This window comes from Indicator indicator, chromosome 9 (genome assembly GCF_027791375.1).
Source record: "Indicator indicator isolate 239-I01 chromosome 9, UM_Iind_1.1, whole genome shotgun sequence".
NCBI classification, from domain to species: domain Eukaryota; kingdom Metazoa; phylum Chordata; class Aves; order Piciformes; family Indicatoridae; genus Indicator; species Indicator indicator.
Window position 1 is genome coordinate 7,282,606 of NC_072018.1, and position 17,069 is coordinate 7,299,674.

General features: G+C 36.3%; 1 protein-coding gene across 4 annotated transcripts in view; it reads right to left on the reverse strand.

Annotated features, from left to right (window-relative positions):
• The window catches only part of PLCB4 (phospholipase C beta 4), a 92,938-nt gene that overhangs the window by 33,288 nt on the left and 42,581 nt on the right, over positions 1–17,069 (reverse strand). For all 4 annotated transcript variants that reach the window (XM_054383826.1, XM_054383825.1, XM_054383823.1 and 1 more), the window contains 9 exons: positions 16,417–16,501; positions 16,081–16,205; positions 14,739–14,790; positions 12,381–12,483; positions 10,560–10,724; positions 7,638–7,842; positions 3,230–3,318; positions 2,658–2,802; positions 58–107 (listed from right to left, as the gene is read on the reverse strand). In XM_054383826.1, coding sequence (XP_054239801.1) covers positions 58–107; positions 2,658–2,802; positions 3,230–3,318; positions 7,638–7,842; positions 10,560–10,724; positions 12,381–12,483; positions 14,739–14,790; positions 16,081–16,205; positions 16,417–16,501 — 1,019 coding nt within the window. The remainder of the gene's footprint in view (positions 1–57; positions 108–2,657; positions 2,803–3,229; positions 3,319–7,637; positions 7,843–10,559; positions 10,725–12,380; positions 12,484–14,738; positions 14,791–16,080; positions 16,206–16,416; positions 16,502–17,069) is intronic.

A 17,069-nucleotide genomic window follows, 5' to 3' on the forward strand; every position in this document is an offset into this window, starting at 1 on the left:
TAAAATCCTAGTTAAATAATTAGGAACACATCTAGAAAAGTTTGTGTCCATACTTGCCTTCATTTGCTTCAAATCTTCTATCTTCACTTGGGGAATAAGGTCTATACCTAGGAAGATATTAATATGGTTAATCTAAAACTTAATACATATTAGCATATGTCATACTTTTAAATTTGACCTTTACCACAGAAAATTACATTTAAGTTAGTAATTGACATTTTTCACCAAATAAAAATACAGATTAATGAGAAAATTTTCACCAAGCTATAACTAAGATACAATTAATTTTCTTTTCAAATGCACTGCTCAATCAATTGCCTTGTGAAAAAAAGAAATGAATCAATGAGTGTATTTTAATCTCTTACAGATCTGAAGTATCAAAATACAGCAATTTAAGAATTGAAAAAGAACCCTTTCTGAAAACACAGCAAACCATTTATGTATGTTGAAAATGAACCATGCAAACTTCAGGCTATTGGTCGACAGCTAGGGATTCCTCTGGCATCACAGAAGAGAGACTTCTTGGGTAAGGGTCTACATGACTACACAACGAGTTAACTGAGGTTAGATATATATTTCTCAATTTAGAATACAAACATTGTAGGAATTAAAACTTAAAAGCATCTTGCATGCTAATGGAAGTAAAATTTGTACTTTTCTTAATACAGGCTATAAAAAAAGGAGCAACAAGTACACTCCAAGACTAAAGGTGAGTTAAAAACGGAAAAGAAGCACAAAATCATATGAAGTAAAACTCCTAACGAAAATTCAATACAAGCAAATCTATCATACAAGACTAATTGGATATATGAAAATAGATTTTGATCACTTCAACTGGAATGCAAACAAAAGCCCATCTCATTTCACATTTATACTTTAATAATTATTTTGTGATGTATTACGACTTTTTAAAACTATAAGCACACCCTGCATGTAATCATTACCAAAAATGTCAATACAATGCCATGAGAGTTGTAATTCATAGACTTTTTCCCCCCAAAGTTTTACACCAAATATTTGATTGCCAATAAGTATACTGGAAACATATTTAGTTAACTGCTTTTAACAGTGTCTGTGGACTACAGGATTCCCTCTGTCTTTTCTTAGAAGCATAACATTCTGCTCAATTATGTGGAATTAAAAACAGTTTAGCAAGTGAGACTGGAACAGATTTAGGCCCAAACAGACTTAAGTTCGCAAAATCCTAGATCTCTTAACTATTCCATAGAGACAGGGAACAAAAAATACCAATGTTCTTGTGCATTTGAAAGCCTTCCCAACACCCCATCTTGCTGGACACAATTTCTAATAGCAAGGTGAGCTGAGCTGAGTATTGCCATATCTGAAATTATTCAGATCTTAAGACATCATAGAGGTAAGTAATAGAAAATAACAGTCATTATGTGGGATATGAAAATGAATGGCTCTGTTTTAACATGTGAAAATATGTATAAAAATGGTTGCAGACAAGAATGGGTGAGTACTTAAATCTCAGTTTATGACCAGGGTTTCATTAGGCAGGCTGAGTTCTAAACAGACTTCTTCAGGATTGTATTTTAGAATGCAGACTCCTTTACTTCGTTCACCAGGTCTGACTCCGTGGCAACCAGGAATTAGTTGCCAACCCCAGCAAATGTCATGCTTAATTAATGCACAATAAAACTAATATTTGTTTATCTTGGTGATGATACATAATGACGATACACTGCATAATTATTATCTGGGTTTTACATCTGGGATGAACTTTGAAAGAATTCAGGTGCCAGAGACATCATTCTGTTTTATTGCCAAAAGTGACTCCAGAGAAACACAATCTTGTTTCTCAAGAGATGCCTTCACATGCGTGCATTCAGCCATGGCTGCTCACATTTAAGAACAACAGCAGTCAATGCTCCTGTTCACTCCCATCAATCCCTTCGGGCCTAGGTGGGTCAAAGGAGTGAACAAGATTCCAATTCTTGTGGCACATTAACAGAAATACTTATTGTGTTTCATTCAGCTGTAAAAACTGGTCTTCTCACTTAATCTTCATTACCTGTGATGATATGTGAGAAACAATCCCATTTGCCTCTATAAGGTGATTTTACAGAGTGAACAGTGAGGAAAAATGCGCTTATAAATAAGCACATTTAATATGGATATTTTTTACAATAAATATGCCATTTCCATAATCGCTACTCAGAGCAGAACTGCACACTGAAAACATTTATAATTGTTCATATATCTTTACAGAATCCAAGGAATTCTAAGTATCTTTAATTACTTAAATCTGTAATTCTGCCAAGGGATTTGTGGAGGGAGAAAGAAAATTAAAAAAAGGAAAAAAAAAGAAAAAAGTAGAAGCGTTTCTGTGGAGTGGCATTCCTTCAAATCTTTAGTAAACTACTCCCAGAGTCATGCAGTACTAACGCCAACAGGTACCAATACCTACTATTGGCAGTATGTATGCAAAGAAGTCACTTGGTAAAATATAGCTGTTAAGGTTTTATACAGCCATTTTAGCAATTTATTTGCAATTAAACAAAGTCCACTGTCAATGGCAAAAGAAGTTACCTCCTAAAAGGAAGGTAGAATTGCAAAACTACAATAATGAGCACTTCTCTGTGACATTCTGAATTCCTGCAGAACTGAGAAAGTGGTATGTGACTTTTGTCTACCTTTCTTAGTGTCAGTTCCAGATCCTGCAGTAGCACTTGGTCGAAGTTCAGAGCTACTCTGAGGTGTTACATTGGATTTGGTATTATTGCCTTTTCCTTTTCTATCATTCTTTGAAGAGTCATTTGGTACATCAGCTATATCACTCTGAAAGAAGCATTCACAAAATAGTAAATTAATTGTTTTCCCTGAGGTATAACAGTTGGAGTATAAGAAATTTCTGAACTTAAACATAATTTAGAAAATTGTAACATACTTTGCAACAACACTGTACTCAGTAAAATATTTGTAACCTATTTTAAATGACTAATAAAATAAGGCTCCTTTCTCATTTCTTAAAATTTCTGCTTCTAAGGAATACATTAGTATGATCTGTGAAAAGTCAAATAGTCAACAGTATTTCAGTATTTGTTAACTTACATAAGCCTGTGTTTTAGAACAGGAAAGAGAGGCTTATATTTGAAAATGAGAAATGGTAAAGTAACATGCATCATTTGAAGAGAGGCCAGTTTACTTTTAAAAAAAGAACACAGCATGAACATAAACGGGTTGTTTGCCCTTAAGTTCTACTTACTGTTTCTATACCCATAGCTCTCATTTGGTCTGCTCTTTTTTCTGTGATCGACAAAAATTTCTTTGGATCTGATAAAGCATCTACAATATCTGTAAGAAAAAGACATCTTTTTTTTAGGTCTTCAGAGGCATTTGAAAATTACTTACAAGAGCTTTATTCTACCCTTGTTATGAACCATGCCTTGCAACAAATGATTCAGCTTTTCATAGTGAACTTGTCAAGAACATGTATTGGTGAACACACTAGGAACAAGAGTCAATTTATAATGCATCAAGTGAGTGGTATTAGTCCAGGTAATTTATTTAGGATAAACACACTGACTCCATCAGACTGAAGTTAACCTAATATACTCCCAGTTGATGATAATAGAATTTGGGACCAGAATAGAATCTCCTGCATCAGAAAACACTAACAACTTTGTCTCTTGGTTACTCAAGGAGGTGCTGAGTGAGTTGGGATTGCAGGGAATTGTAGAAAATGCTGCTGTATTTCCTAGATAAATAGCAGTTCCAGATGAATGGTTAAAACAATTGGAGAAATCTGTTCTCATTCACTTTTGTGGTGCTCCAAGTCTGGAACATGACAGGCTGTGAAATGGCTTTTCTATGAATCACTGTGACCAGTATTTGATTCTCATACGTGACACAGTACCACTAGTGGTATCATAGCTCTATCCAGGACTGGCTACCATAGAGATTATTGAATCTGTTTTACATATGCAGTGATAAATGTGCAAGGAAGAGAAAACACATGAATCTTTATCCACATATTGAATAATCCCTTTCCACCCTTAATTTCAACAAACAATTTACAAATAGCAAAGCAGGCCCTTCACAGTAAGAAAGATTTTGCAAATGGAACCAATTCAGCACTTACAATAATAGTGCATTCAGAGACCATAGCAGTGATCTGTTTTGATGATGCCTCTGAAACTTCATCTTTGGTACTATACAGCAAAGGGTCACTGGTCCCAGGTAATCAGCCTTTCCTGTGAGAACGGTAACTTAAGCAAGGAGGTTTGAATGCTGCAGCCCAACTGACTCAGCATCCACTACAAAACATTGTCACTACTTAACTCAGGGTTCTTATCAAAACTCTGAGGAGGCCCACAGACAGCACTTCACTTGTGAGCAAGCTGTTTTTCTGCAGAATGCTGCAAAATCCTATTTTTAGCTGTTTATGACTAAAAGACAAAAAATGTGCACCCTCATGTTCTATATGGTCTCACTTGAATAACAGACCATTGTTTCTGTAATGACATTTATGACATGGTTTTCACCATAATTTTCATTTTGCCCACATTTCATGTCATCCCTTCAGCCAAATTCCAAAAGTGAACCTTCAATGATCCAAGGCAGAGAAGCTGGTCTACTGACTAGGTCTGAAAAAATATCCAACCCACCAAAAGCTTTCACAAGAGACTCGCTACCCTTCTTGTGCAAACTGCCATCACCCTTTCAAACTAAGTTGTTCTGCAAAATGTTCCTCTGAAGTCACTCGATGCTTTTCTCGAGCAAGAAGAAAATTACAGAGATCCCAATCCACTAAAGGTTGTATTAAACACATAGCGTTACACTTGATGGCTTTGTTTATCTACACAAATAGGTTCTCTCTAATAACTGTTGTGACATTTTCTGAAACTTACTTTGTATACATAAAAACCACGTCAAATTTATTTTCAGCCATGACAATGGTCTTGTAGCTCAGCACTGACGCTTCCCTAACTTAGTCAGCATGTCTTTTTGTCCCTGGTATACATTCTTCAATGAAAATCCAGGACTACCTTGCTACATGATGCGTCATCTAAAATGGAACCTGATTATCACAAGCCACAAGCTTCCAGGTAAAAATGACTAACACGTTTGGGAGAGTGAGACCATTGTAAATTGTATTACTAACCATACAAACACATCACCAAAGGCTCAGCATTTCTACAAGAGCGATGTGACTCATCACTGCTTCTCACATTGCCATTTGTCCTCTGCTAACATTCTTCTTTCTCCCCAGCAAGGTAAGGTGGGGAACAGCACTTAGAAGAATCTCAAATATAAAACTAGGAAAAATCACTGGAAAAGTACATTACAGAGAAATCTAACCACTAACCTAAGTGGCCATGCTTCCTTACATACAGACTTCTATTACAGAAGCTTCTCTTTGGAAAAATGCTATTTCACATGCATTGATTAGTGCCAGCGTTGTATTTTACTTGGAACAGAGTAGGTGATGCAAATAAACCATGAGGAATTACTAAGTGATATTAAAAATAAAACTATGCATTTTTTAAAGCCTACTGCATTAGCCATTCCAGCTATTCTTTGGAGCAACTTTTCAATTCTTACTCATACAGGTTATGTAAGAGAAATAAAAAATAAGTACACAGATATTGAATTAAGCTATACCTTCCTACAGTCCTCCTAAAACAACCACGGAGATCCTAATGATAGCTCATAAAACAATGAGAGGTTCACTTCAGATGATAAGTAATTAAAACCCACATGCCAATAGAGTGTCAAAAGTTGTTTCTCAATTGTCCATCATGCTGCTGTTCTCTATTGATGAGAAAAATCAAAACTATCTGGGAGTAAAGAGGAGAGCCAGTAACTGAACTCATTTAGCTCGTGTTAACATGGCGTCTGCTTTTCCCAACACTGATCAGCAGTAAGCTGTGACAACCCGTTCTCTCATTCTAGAAGCATTTTACCACAATGATACGGTTTCATAAGGGTAGTAAGGTTTTCTTACGTGCTATCTCTACCAGATAAACCATCTCTAGAAGTGCTGGCAACCAGTACTGAACCACACATAACTTGCAAATTCTAAACTGGTCTTGAAATTCTCTTTGAAAAGCAAGTCTTTCACTTCTGAATTTGTATAATGCAGTTGAAAAAAAAAAAAAACCCTAAGGGACCATCAGACTCAGCTGCTTGAGCCATGTCAAACTCTACTCTTAGAAAAAGTGTGGTATCATTCAAGAAAATGTCAGAAGGATGACCCATCCCTAGTACAGAAAATATTTTAACTGAGTCATTTACTGCCAAAATCTTCAGTAAAGAACTAAAGCACACACTTAAATGTGCCACTTAGATTCATGGTTCAATTATTGCCTTAAGAATCTCAAGCTTAAGAAGAAGCTCACATTTGGTCTTGAGACAAAGCCTCTGAAGTTAAACACTGTAGATGAAACACGCTGCATAAAGGCATGGTAATGCTCCAATACCTGTGGCAAAATCCCAGTGGTTTTGCCAGCAGCCAGGATTTCACATACACACAACACAAATGCTTCTGTAAATGCTTAAATTTTTCCATGAAATATTGTTACTGAAGTCTATGCCTGTTCATTTTTTAAAAGCCTGGATAAACATCAGAGACATGAAGTGACACTATCTAATATGTTAGGTAAGCCTTTCCACTCTCCAGTTTGTCTACGGAAATGACACTCAGAGAAGCGGCAGCAACTGAAATAATTTTTGCAAAGAGCAGAACTTCATGTTTACCAGTAATTTTTCACCAGTCAACCCCAACATGAAATTCTGCTGCAGAGTCAGAGCACTAACATCTAGCACAATTTCTACAGTTTTAAATCGTTTACATATTGTCTGGTGTACAAGAAAATTTCACCTACACTGAAGAAAACACTTCTCATAGGTACACCCTCAGGGTGAACTTACCTATTACACTGATTTAAGTGGTGTAATGATTATTCTCAGGTGTTTGTTCCTACCCATAAGTGGCAATTTGCCACAACTCAGTATAAATGACCACAGCCCTGTCAACTTGATCATACAAATGGCTCATATTGAAAATTACTTCCCTGAAAACCCAAAAATAGTTAAACCACACTAAAACCAAGTAAAATCAGGAGAGAAAAATGCAGAAAGGTTTCAAATGCTGAATTTAATACTGGCCATTTTTAACAACATGTCAGTATTCTCAAGAATTCAGAAGTGATTTTATTTGAAAAAAACACATCTAGATTCTGCATCAATTGTTTACAGCTATAGGCCTACATACATGTTAACTCTATAAATATTTGTCAGAAAAAAATGTAATTAGTTTAAAAAAAAATTAGAAAAGTCTTCCTAAAATGCCAAGAGAAAAAAATCAAATTGGGATAACTAGTATTAACTACTTCCCATATTATTTTGTCATTTAACAGACATGTGTCATTATCATTAACACAGAAGTATGTACTTGGTCTGAAAATTGGTGGATTTGGTTGTTTTGTTTTGTTTTTTTTTTTTTTAAACTGAATATGGAGAGTTTTCAAGGAGTTAAAATACTGAATCTTCTCAATCCCCCAGCACCGCATGGCTGCTTCTGCCTGGCATACTGATACCACACTGCTCCAGTACTTTCACACAGATACTACAACAAATCAACAGCACACTGGGAAACAGGTTTGTCTCACCTCCAAAACCATCAGGCACATAGGTTTTAAGCACAATGTTGCAGAAAACTGTTGGAAGAGAGAGTGGTTTGTTGCCTTCATTCCGAAGGGAAATGTGTCTGTAACCTGCTTGCAGACCATCCAGAGGCAGGATCCTCTGTCCAATCAATTTATTATTGTCATCATACACTGCTATTCTCAGGACAGCAAGATCAGGGAGAATAACCTGGAAAGTCATAAAATTAAGACATTCAATGACTCCAATACTGCAGCACCCTGCCCACCTCCCATGTTTGGACCATTCACTTCGTATGGCAGACTATCATCACTGTAAGATAATGACATTCCCTGCAAACTGAGCAGTTTTAAGACTAATCTTTCTTAGAAAAACTTTATTTCACCCTAAAATGTGGGTAGATTTCAGAACATGCAAATCCTACAGCTTACAGTTACACTAAACATTTTGCATATTTATTTTTCATTACTGAAGACTGGTGACATTGGCAAATATTACTTAGAAAATGACAGATACAGTGGCAAAAGGGCAGAGAGTGCTGAATCAGAAGGAATTATGACAGACAGATGTGGATTGCACATGGCAATGGCAATGAAGAACATAACAATGGGGTTGTATGCTGAACTACAGATTCAGCAAAGGGAAAGCTGACAGGGGAAGGAAGGACAGGGTGATAGACCTTCTGAAATGGCATGCTGCCAGAAGCAGGTGTGCTGTACTCACAACATGAATGGTATATGGCATGCATCATGAGTAGGGATATTGCCAACTACCTGCATCTGCCAGCCTACCTAAATTACATGCTGTAAAACATCTTCCCCCTCCTTCCCTATCCGGCTCTATTCATCAATATTTGTTGGACAAAAGGGAAGATTTAACTCAACTATGTCTAGTATCTCCAGTAGTCTTGCCCCCTGCCACTTCTGCTTTCAGTCTGCGAAGACACAGGATAAAGTATGCTTTTTGATGGTGAAGCCACCTATTCATGGATACTCTGCTGTATTTGATTAGAATTTAGCACTCCCAGCACAGATTACCAGCAGCTACTCACCCCATCCTCCTTACACAACAGAGTGACAACACAGAAATTGGATTAGAATGACTGAAGCTTTAATTTACTTAAAATAAAACCAAGAAAACATAACAGAAAAACAATCAAACATGTTACCTGAGAGTAATTGTGTAGGATTAAACACCAGTTTGAGGAGAACACTGTAACCCAAACAGGGCAGGTAAAACCTCTCCTCTACAGGCCACAGATCAGCGTATCTCTTTTTACTTGGTGAGCTCAGACATAGATTGGCTAGGGAGCAGGAGTAAGGACTAATAAGTTTATTCATCCTTCTCCGTGAATTTTTTCTATGGCATCCTGGTAGGCACTTCCACCCTCATGGCATTTTAGCACTGTGCACCTTCTATGCCTTCACGTCCTCCAACTAGAAGAATTGTTACTGCTATGTTTATGGCACTTATCTGCTTCATCTTCAATGTACATCTCGATTACAATGTTAAACCTGATATGATGAGGGCCTGAGATGAAGAAAAATAATCTCTTGGTTTACTTACAGCATAAATTATTCATAAATTATTGTGTGAGCATGTGATTGTTCATTGCACAATAGAGCTGCAAGTCTAAGTAATGCTGGCATCAGCCACTGTACCCATGCCATGATACACAGGTAGGCCCCTCACAGACAGAAGCTGTGTGCACCCTGCAGTTAATGGGCCTTTTGATGTAAAAAATCAGGAAGTAGCAGATGCTGGTCATATGGCCAGCAAACCATAGGCAGCATGGCTCCCTGTCATTGTACCTAAGCATCTTCCCTCTGCCTCCACTTCAAGAGAAAAGCAATTAGACTCACATTCATTACAGAATATATTTCGAGTCCAGAAAAATCTCTTGCATTAAGGAGATTTCTGTTAAAAATATGTTGAACTGTTAAGAAGGCAGATTATGTGTTCAATATACTCAAAGTGTGAAGTGTTACCATCACTCAGCAAAGTCTGTCACTTTAGAATAAAAGAGCAACAATTTTGCATGACAACAAAACAGGTGTAAGTAAAACAGATGTCATTCGAAGACGGCACTGCTCACACATGTAGACTGGATGAAACTCCAGCTGACAGAAAAAAAAAAATACACGTGTATCATAGATAAAGACTGAGAGATAAAAACTGAACACGGATGACTGATTTCTCTCTTTAAATCCCCCAGACCAAGAAAAAGGAGGTTTGCTTTTCTTTAGTTATTATCCAAAAAAAAAAAAAAAAAAAGAAAAGAAAAAAAAAGGTACATGATGCACATGGACTACTGAAGGAGGGAGCTGGCAACACATCTAAGGAACACAGCACCCTTCCAACTTTTCCATGTAATAACATTGACCTTAGCTTTGGATGCAGCATCTCACCTGCCCTCTGGGCTGAAGGAACAGTGCAAGATAGCAGCCACTGCCAGGGCAGGAAAGAAGAAATCTCCAAGGAATGATGGTGTCCATCAGCGGGGGCTCATTCTGAGCAGACTGCATACCTTGAACACAGGCATGGCCACGGAGGAGGTGGCTACCTCCAAGTGGGCAGAGGAAGCAAAGGGGAGGGAAAAGCCGAACAGAAACAAACAAACAAACAAACAAAAAAAAAAATCATGTGACAGCTACAGAGGTTATCCATTAGAAAAATAAAGCAAAATTAAAAAAAAAAAACCAAAACACAAGCCAACCAACAAAAAACCAAACAACCTCTTGAAAGCTTATTTCAGCTTTAGATTGTTTACTGCAGTAAAAAGGAGCCCTACAAACCCTTTTTTCATGAGAGTAGTACTTATTCATGTGAGCAGTCAGGTTGAAGCAGGGAGGAGTGGCTCAACTGAGCAAGCATGCTCATGTGCGAAAGGGCTAACAACCACAAACTGTGTTTTCCAAATACCCTACCTTCCGAAATACAAATGATTCTTCATTGTAAACAGGGTTCAGACCGTTGTTCATCACCATGCGCGTTCGAAATTCTTTCCGTATTGTGTCCGTGGGTAAGCCATACATATCCACTTCTACATACGTACCAATTTTTTTGTCTGATAAGAACTGACCAGATATTACCTGCAACATGATGACAGAGCAATAAGGAAAAACAGTACAAATAGAAGCACCATGAAATACATAGCATTTCATGACTAACGAAAATAGTTACTTTTTTTTATTGATGACTGTCTGAAAAATACTTCATACAGAACAGATACTTATTTAATCAGATTAAAATGCTGTATTTAGTGCTAAAATTGTAGTTATTTAGAAAAAGCTTTTGTGGTAAGACCTTAAATATATCTTGAATTTGAAATGATTGCACTCATTGTGCTATGGTATTAACACAGTTAAGTCAATCAGCCCAACTAACCAATGTCTCACAGACGTGTTCACTGTATTATCAAAAAACACTGCATGATACAACCATGCTGGACACTGCTATTCCACAGCTTGAAACTTCCTGTTCAGAAGCACTGTCATCTGCTACAGTGTCTGGACTATGAAGATGTGAAAGGAGGCTATTGCTCTGCTTTCACTTGGGTAAAGTTCTTGAACAAATAGCATGTCCGTCTGTATTATGTGCCTGCAAACTGTAGGCTGCTTAAAAAGCAAACAAACAAAACTCCCACACAACTCCTCTATATTGTTATGTATATGAAGAGGTGAAGGTGATTACTTAAGGGAAAAAAAAAAATTGTTTCATCAAGAAGATCTACTACTTAAAAATACAGATGTTTTCCTTACTATGATGAGGGAGGGAACTAAAAATCTGAAACAGACCTAAGCTCATTTCAAGTTCTTTTCATCATCTAGCACTCTTCCAGGGAATACCCTGAAGAACAAATCTGAAAAGGGAGAGCACCATTACGGACTTCAGTTCACTCAACACTCCTGTGATGGAATGTCATACTAGTTTTGGTCACACAAGAAAATCAAGAAGCAAAATACGTGATCAAAGAACTCTCTCTAGTGATACTTTGGCAATTATGTTCTCACCACCAGATACCACGTCCTCTTTGGAGGGATTATATTGTTATAAAGAAACATTAAACCACATTAATAAAAATTTTGTTCTTCTGAAGGTATAAATCAAGTTTAGTTAAATGTCTAGAATGCACAATGAAACCTTGGTCAGAGGGGATTTGAAATGTCCCTGCACATAGGGTACTTGAGTAAAGAGAGCAGAGTGTCAAGTCACAAAACAGATTTTATAATTGTCAACTTTGTTACAACGTATGAGGCCTAGCTATGCTTTAGAACTGCCATAGAAATGTTATGAACTTGGTTACTTGGAGAATCCCAAAGTAAGGACCCCCCCAACACAAGAACCATTTTTCTCTACCTCTTTTGAAAATATCCTGTCTGTATGTGCTCACATTCCTCCTTGTTCTACGGTGACAAGTGATGTTTATGTAATTTCATACTGTCCTTATAAATGAACTTAACTCCTTTATTCATTTGTGAGGGCTGACGTAACTCAAACAGAGAACATGGGAGTTAAGATTCAGTGATAATAATGAACCATTTCTAATTCTATTATGTTCCATTCAGATCAAGTAAAGACAAATGTCTTAGCCAGCAATAAAAAAAACACCAAAAACCCCACAACATAAAATTTGATGAAATACATGCAATCCAAACTCATTTTCTGTAAACATCCTATTTCTGTTGACATTTTAAAGTGATTTTGGATGTAATGAGATGACAGACATTGGTCTGTTGCTGTATTACCTGTACAGAACATGTTGCAGCAATCACACCATCTACAGGAGTTTCAGAGAAAGGGTCAAATGTTCGATCTGGTCGTCGCATGAAATCTGGTTTAAGTAGATACCTTATTTAAAGACAACAAAAGTTATATTCTTGTGTGTAAAAACAAATAAAATGCGTGTTCTAGCTTTAAACAATAAGCTCTCCTACAGCTCTGTGGAACATTGTCCTTTTAACTGCAGGTGTGTGGAAGTAAAAGGCAGTATTATGGTTGTCTAGAGTACAGATTAAAATCTTAACTTTTAATCAACCCTAGATTTCAAGATGAAAATAATATGATATAATCAAGGCCATTTCAAAATACTTTAGCAAACGTTAAATAATTTAATAAATAAAAATACCAGAGTTACCATATAATAGAAAGTATTTGTTTTAACTCTTTAACATTTTGGAAAAACAGAGAGGGCTTATTCAGTTTGTTGTTTTTTTTTTTAAATGAAGCAGTTCCATAGAGTTAAGAGTCATGTAATAAATTTCAGCTTGAAGCTAATTTTTTCATCTCAGTTATGAAAACTTGAGGTAAACAGCTGATAATGTCAGCGCTGACAGATTGTTAATTATAGTAGTGTGAAAGGTACTACCATAATAACAGTTACAACACATCCCTGAGGACTACACACACAGGATCAACACACCAATGAAACCAATACGTGCTCTGGTGAATCAAAACACAAGGATTCTGCACCATAAGGAAATAACAGCTGATCACAGAAATACTGTGCTACACATGACAAGCGTTCTCTTCCACGGATGAGAGAAAACATGTAAGTGGAGTCATCCTAGTAATTCTCTAGCTAATTCAGCTACTGAAATATAGCTTTTTTATCAGTCTTTAGTCTCTCTATTGAATCACTGGTACACAATGTTATAAAGACCTAGATGAAGTTTATGAAAAATTAAAAAATGCTGGGAAAATTCCAATTTAAAGAATGTCAGTGTTTTCTCCCACTTTTCCATAATGTGATTTCTGTTCAGGAAAATAATATTCCTCATTTTTCTTGCATGATATAAAATTGTCATAATATTTTATTTAGTAGGTTATGGGCAGAAAGGAACTATTAGATACATCCTTAGCCTCTGCTCCCAGTCTACTGAAATAAAAATGTTGAAGCCAGTGTGACTCTGTCTTGTTTCACCAGCAAAAAACAATGTAAATCCAAGAAAATAGGAGTACAGACAGAAGGAAATGTCTTTTTTCTTTAAATTATTTTCATTGCCCTGTGTGCTTCCAGTGACTGAAACATCACCACTTTCATAACGCATATCAAAATAAGATCACTACATTACCATGCATTACCACGATATTACTGTACTACTGGAAGACTCACAATAAGAATCAAGGAATTTACTTGGTAATGATGCATATTCTTCAGAGAATTTGGCAAGAGTAAATTAGATGATCCTTTGTTAGGCTTATGAATCACAAAAGAAAGGAACCATAACTCTAACATAAAAAATACCTTTGTTTTTCTTCTGGTTTTGTTATTCTGATTTAAATGATCAGAGACTGCAACTCTGTCAGATTCAAGAGCCTCTCTCTGGAGGGCTCACAGCTGAATAAAGACATGGAATGGAAAAGCACTATATGCTGCCTGTTCTGCAGATGAAGAATTTTACCAAGCCTTATCTGTTCAGACCTTTTTTCTGAATAAGATTTGCATCGGTTGAAGAGTTGTTTCTTCCTAAGACGATTTTCAGGTTTTAATGTGTTTCTGGACTATCAGTTCCTATTAATTCATCAAACTTCTTTCTTTTGATGTTAATGAACAGTCTATCCTATCAAAGTATAAACTCCACATACCAGAAAAAACGATCCCTTAAGCATCCTTTTGCATGCAGAAGTTATGAGCAAGACCTTAGAGAGATTAAATGCTTCAATATTCTCTGAGAAATCTGCTAACTCAAGAACACAGATTAAAATAAATGTTCTCTGTATGTTAAGAACCAACTTGTCCAAGTAAATTTGGTAATTATGTGAACCATGCAATGAATCTCGATTCTGAGGCATATTTTCAAAGAAAGACTGAGAACAAAAGGTGAAGATGTATTTAAATAATTATGTATGGTATTCATGATCTTCTCAATTTGCACACAAAGCCTCTTCTATCTTGTCTTCAAAAACTGGGCATAATTAAAAAGCATATTCATCAGAATATCTCCTGGCAGGGGATTATTCTGCCTGAATTCTGCTAATTTCTACTCTTCACCTAGCATCCCATTTTTCTTTTGTAGCACATAATTAGTAGAGACAAAATTTTATTAAAACCACAGTAAAGGATTCTGATACACATTGACCACAACTTAAATCATTTCACTCACCCACACGATCCATTATATTCAAATTTTCCTTGATTCAACTGCATTGCTAAATCTGCCAAAAGACAAAAAAAATATACTCTTTCCTTCTGAAAATTCAGATCACGAACAATCCTTCTTAGAGAATAACAGTGTTTGTCCTGAACAATCTGCCTAAATAAAAATTAAATGTATCTAAAACACACATCTAAGAAATAAAAGGAAGAAAAAAAAAAAAAAACACCACCACCACCACTTTAAATTTCTTCACAGAAGTAACAGTTTTGCCAATGAGGCTGAAGTTTATGCTGTGAAAACAGCCTCTCCCTGAATTCAATTACTCCTGTTAGGCAGAGAAGCATCAGACTGGGGTCATGTTAAGTACCTGGCCCAGCATTTAACTTTTGGTATCTATACTATCAACATCTGCATTTCTGCTAGTGATCTAGAATCACTTTGAATAACAACGGAATACACACATGCTAACAGTGCAATTAATCTCAGTCTAAGGCAGATACATTAAATTTATTAGATGAGACCTCTTAGAAGTATGTATTCTTTCTGATGGAAGCTGCCTGCATCCTGATGTGTTAAAGAAGGTGAGATGAATATCACATTGGATTCCTATGGGCTGAACTGAATTAAAATGTAACAAAAATAAACCACAAAGATCTCAGCAGCATTGCTTAGTTTCAACATTCAAAGCATTGGAGTTTTCTTCAATGCATTATTACACTACTTGAATATGAAGACAGAGAGTAAACTCATAGCCTCCCTCCCATCCAACCCTCTCCCAAACTTTGTTAGAAATAAACTGTTTTCCTGCAGGTTTCCAAATACACTAGAATATCCACACCTTTATTGAAAAGGAACAATACACCTCCTCTCAGTTAACTCTGTGGAGGGGCATGTAAATTCCCAGGCATCACACTCTCAGCTGAGATTTCAGACCCCATTCTCCAGTAACTGGTCTAGAAATGCGTTTAGCACAGTCATTACTTTTTACCATCTTCATTTGTACATTCCTTAATCTTTACTTTGCAGACATGCACCCAACCAGACTAAAGCTGTGTTTGGTGAAAAAAGTGATTTCCCTATAATTACTACTTTTTATTAATAAAACATTAACATTTATGTGAGAAGTTATGGTACCCTAGTATTTTTTCCATTGAAGGGGACTTAATTTCCCTTCTTATCTTTTTTATCTACTATATTGTCTTATGCTTCTGTAATGCCACCCCACTGTGTTATTTAGCCATATGTCTGTTTCCTCAAGTAATGCCAGAAGCAAATCCATAGCATCTGTTTGAGAGTTACTGCCCAAACCATTATTTAGGATTGAGGTTCATTGGTCATTGCTGCCTACCTGGGGTCTGATAGTTCAGTGAGACCATCTGGCATCCAGCGTTCCAGAAAATTTGAGGCATGTAATTACTGGAATCCACTCGGCCTCCCTTTGGGTATATCCGACTCATTTGTCGTTTATTATAACTGTAAAATTAATCAAGGAAAATGAAATAAAAACATCATAAAATGTGTTCATCACACTCTGGTATCTTCAATATTTCTTATAGTAATCTTACTATTTCTCATTCTATAAGCCACTTTTTCTTTACAGACATGGAACACTGCAGATCACAAAAGGTACACTTGTTTATTTGCAGCACTAGTATAGAAGTGGTATGAGGAATTCAAAGGATACTTCACAAACTCAATGGCATGGGTCTTCAAATACCCTAGTCCAACTGATTCATTGAAAGAGGACATGTTATGGTGAATATTTCGTTCTAGGAAAAAAAAAAAAGACAAGACATTTAAAAACACTTTTGTAGTGGTGAATCAAAATTCAACATCACACTCTATACATGATAGTAGGATATAGCAAATTTTGGCCTGTTTCCCCATTATTTGTCAAATTATAATATACTGAATCAAATTATACTGAAGGGAAGTTTAATAGTGTTTCTGACATGTTTTTTCTTTCACTTCTATTTTTTGTTTCAGACAAAACTGTTATTCAGAGCCCATGCTGTGCAGCCAGATGAGGCAAAAGACCACAATAAATCATCTAGTGTGCAATATGACTAACTGCTACCCACTGTGACAACCACCCTCACCTTACTTCACAGAACAATAAACCAAAGAATGCAGTTCAGTTGGAAAGGCTTGTAGAATATAATCAACCTCAAAAAGCTTTTTATTGTCCCAGTAATTTAGTGACTCCATGTGGAAGACCAATGCAATAACATGCTACCTCTACATTCAGGAAACAGATCTAAAAACATACTGATGTTGATCATTAAACTATAGAAGTCTTATGCCATTTCCAAACCCTGGAAATGTAGAGATAAAAAA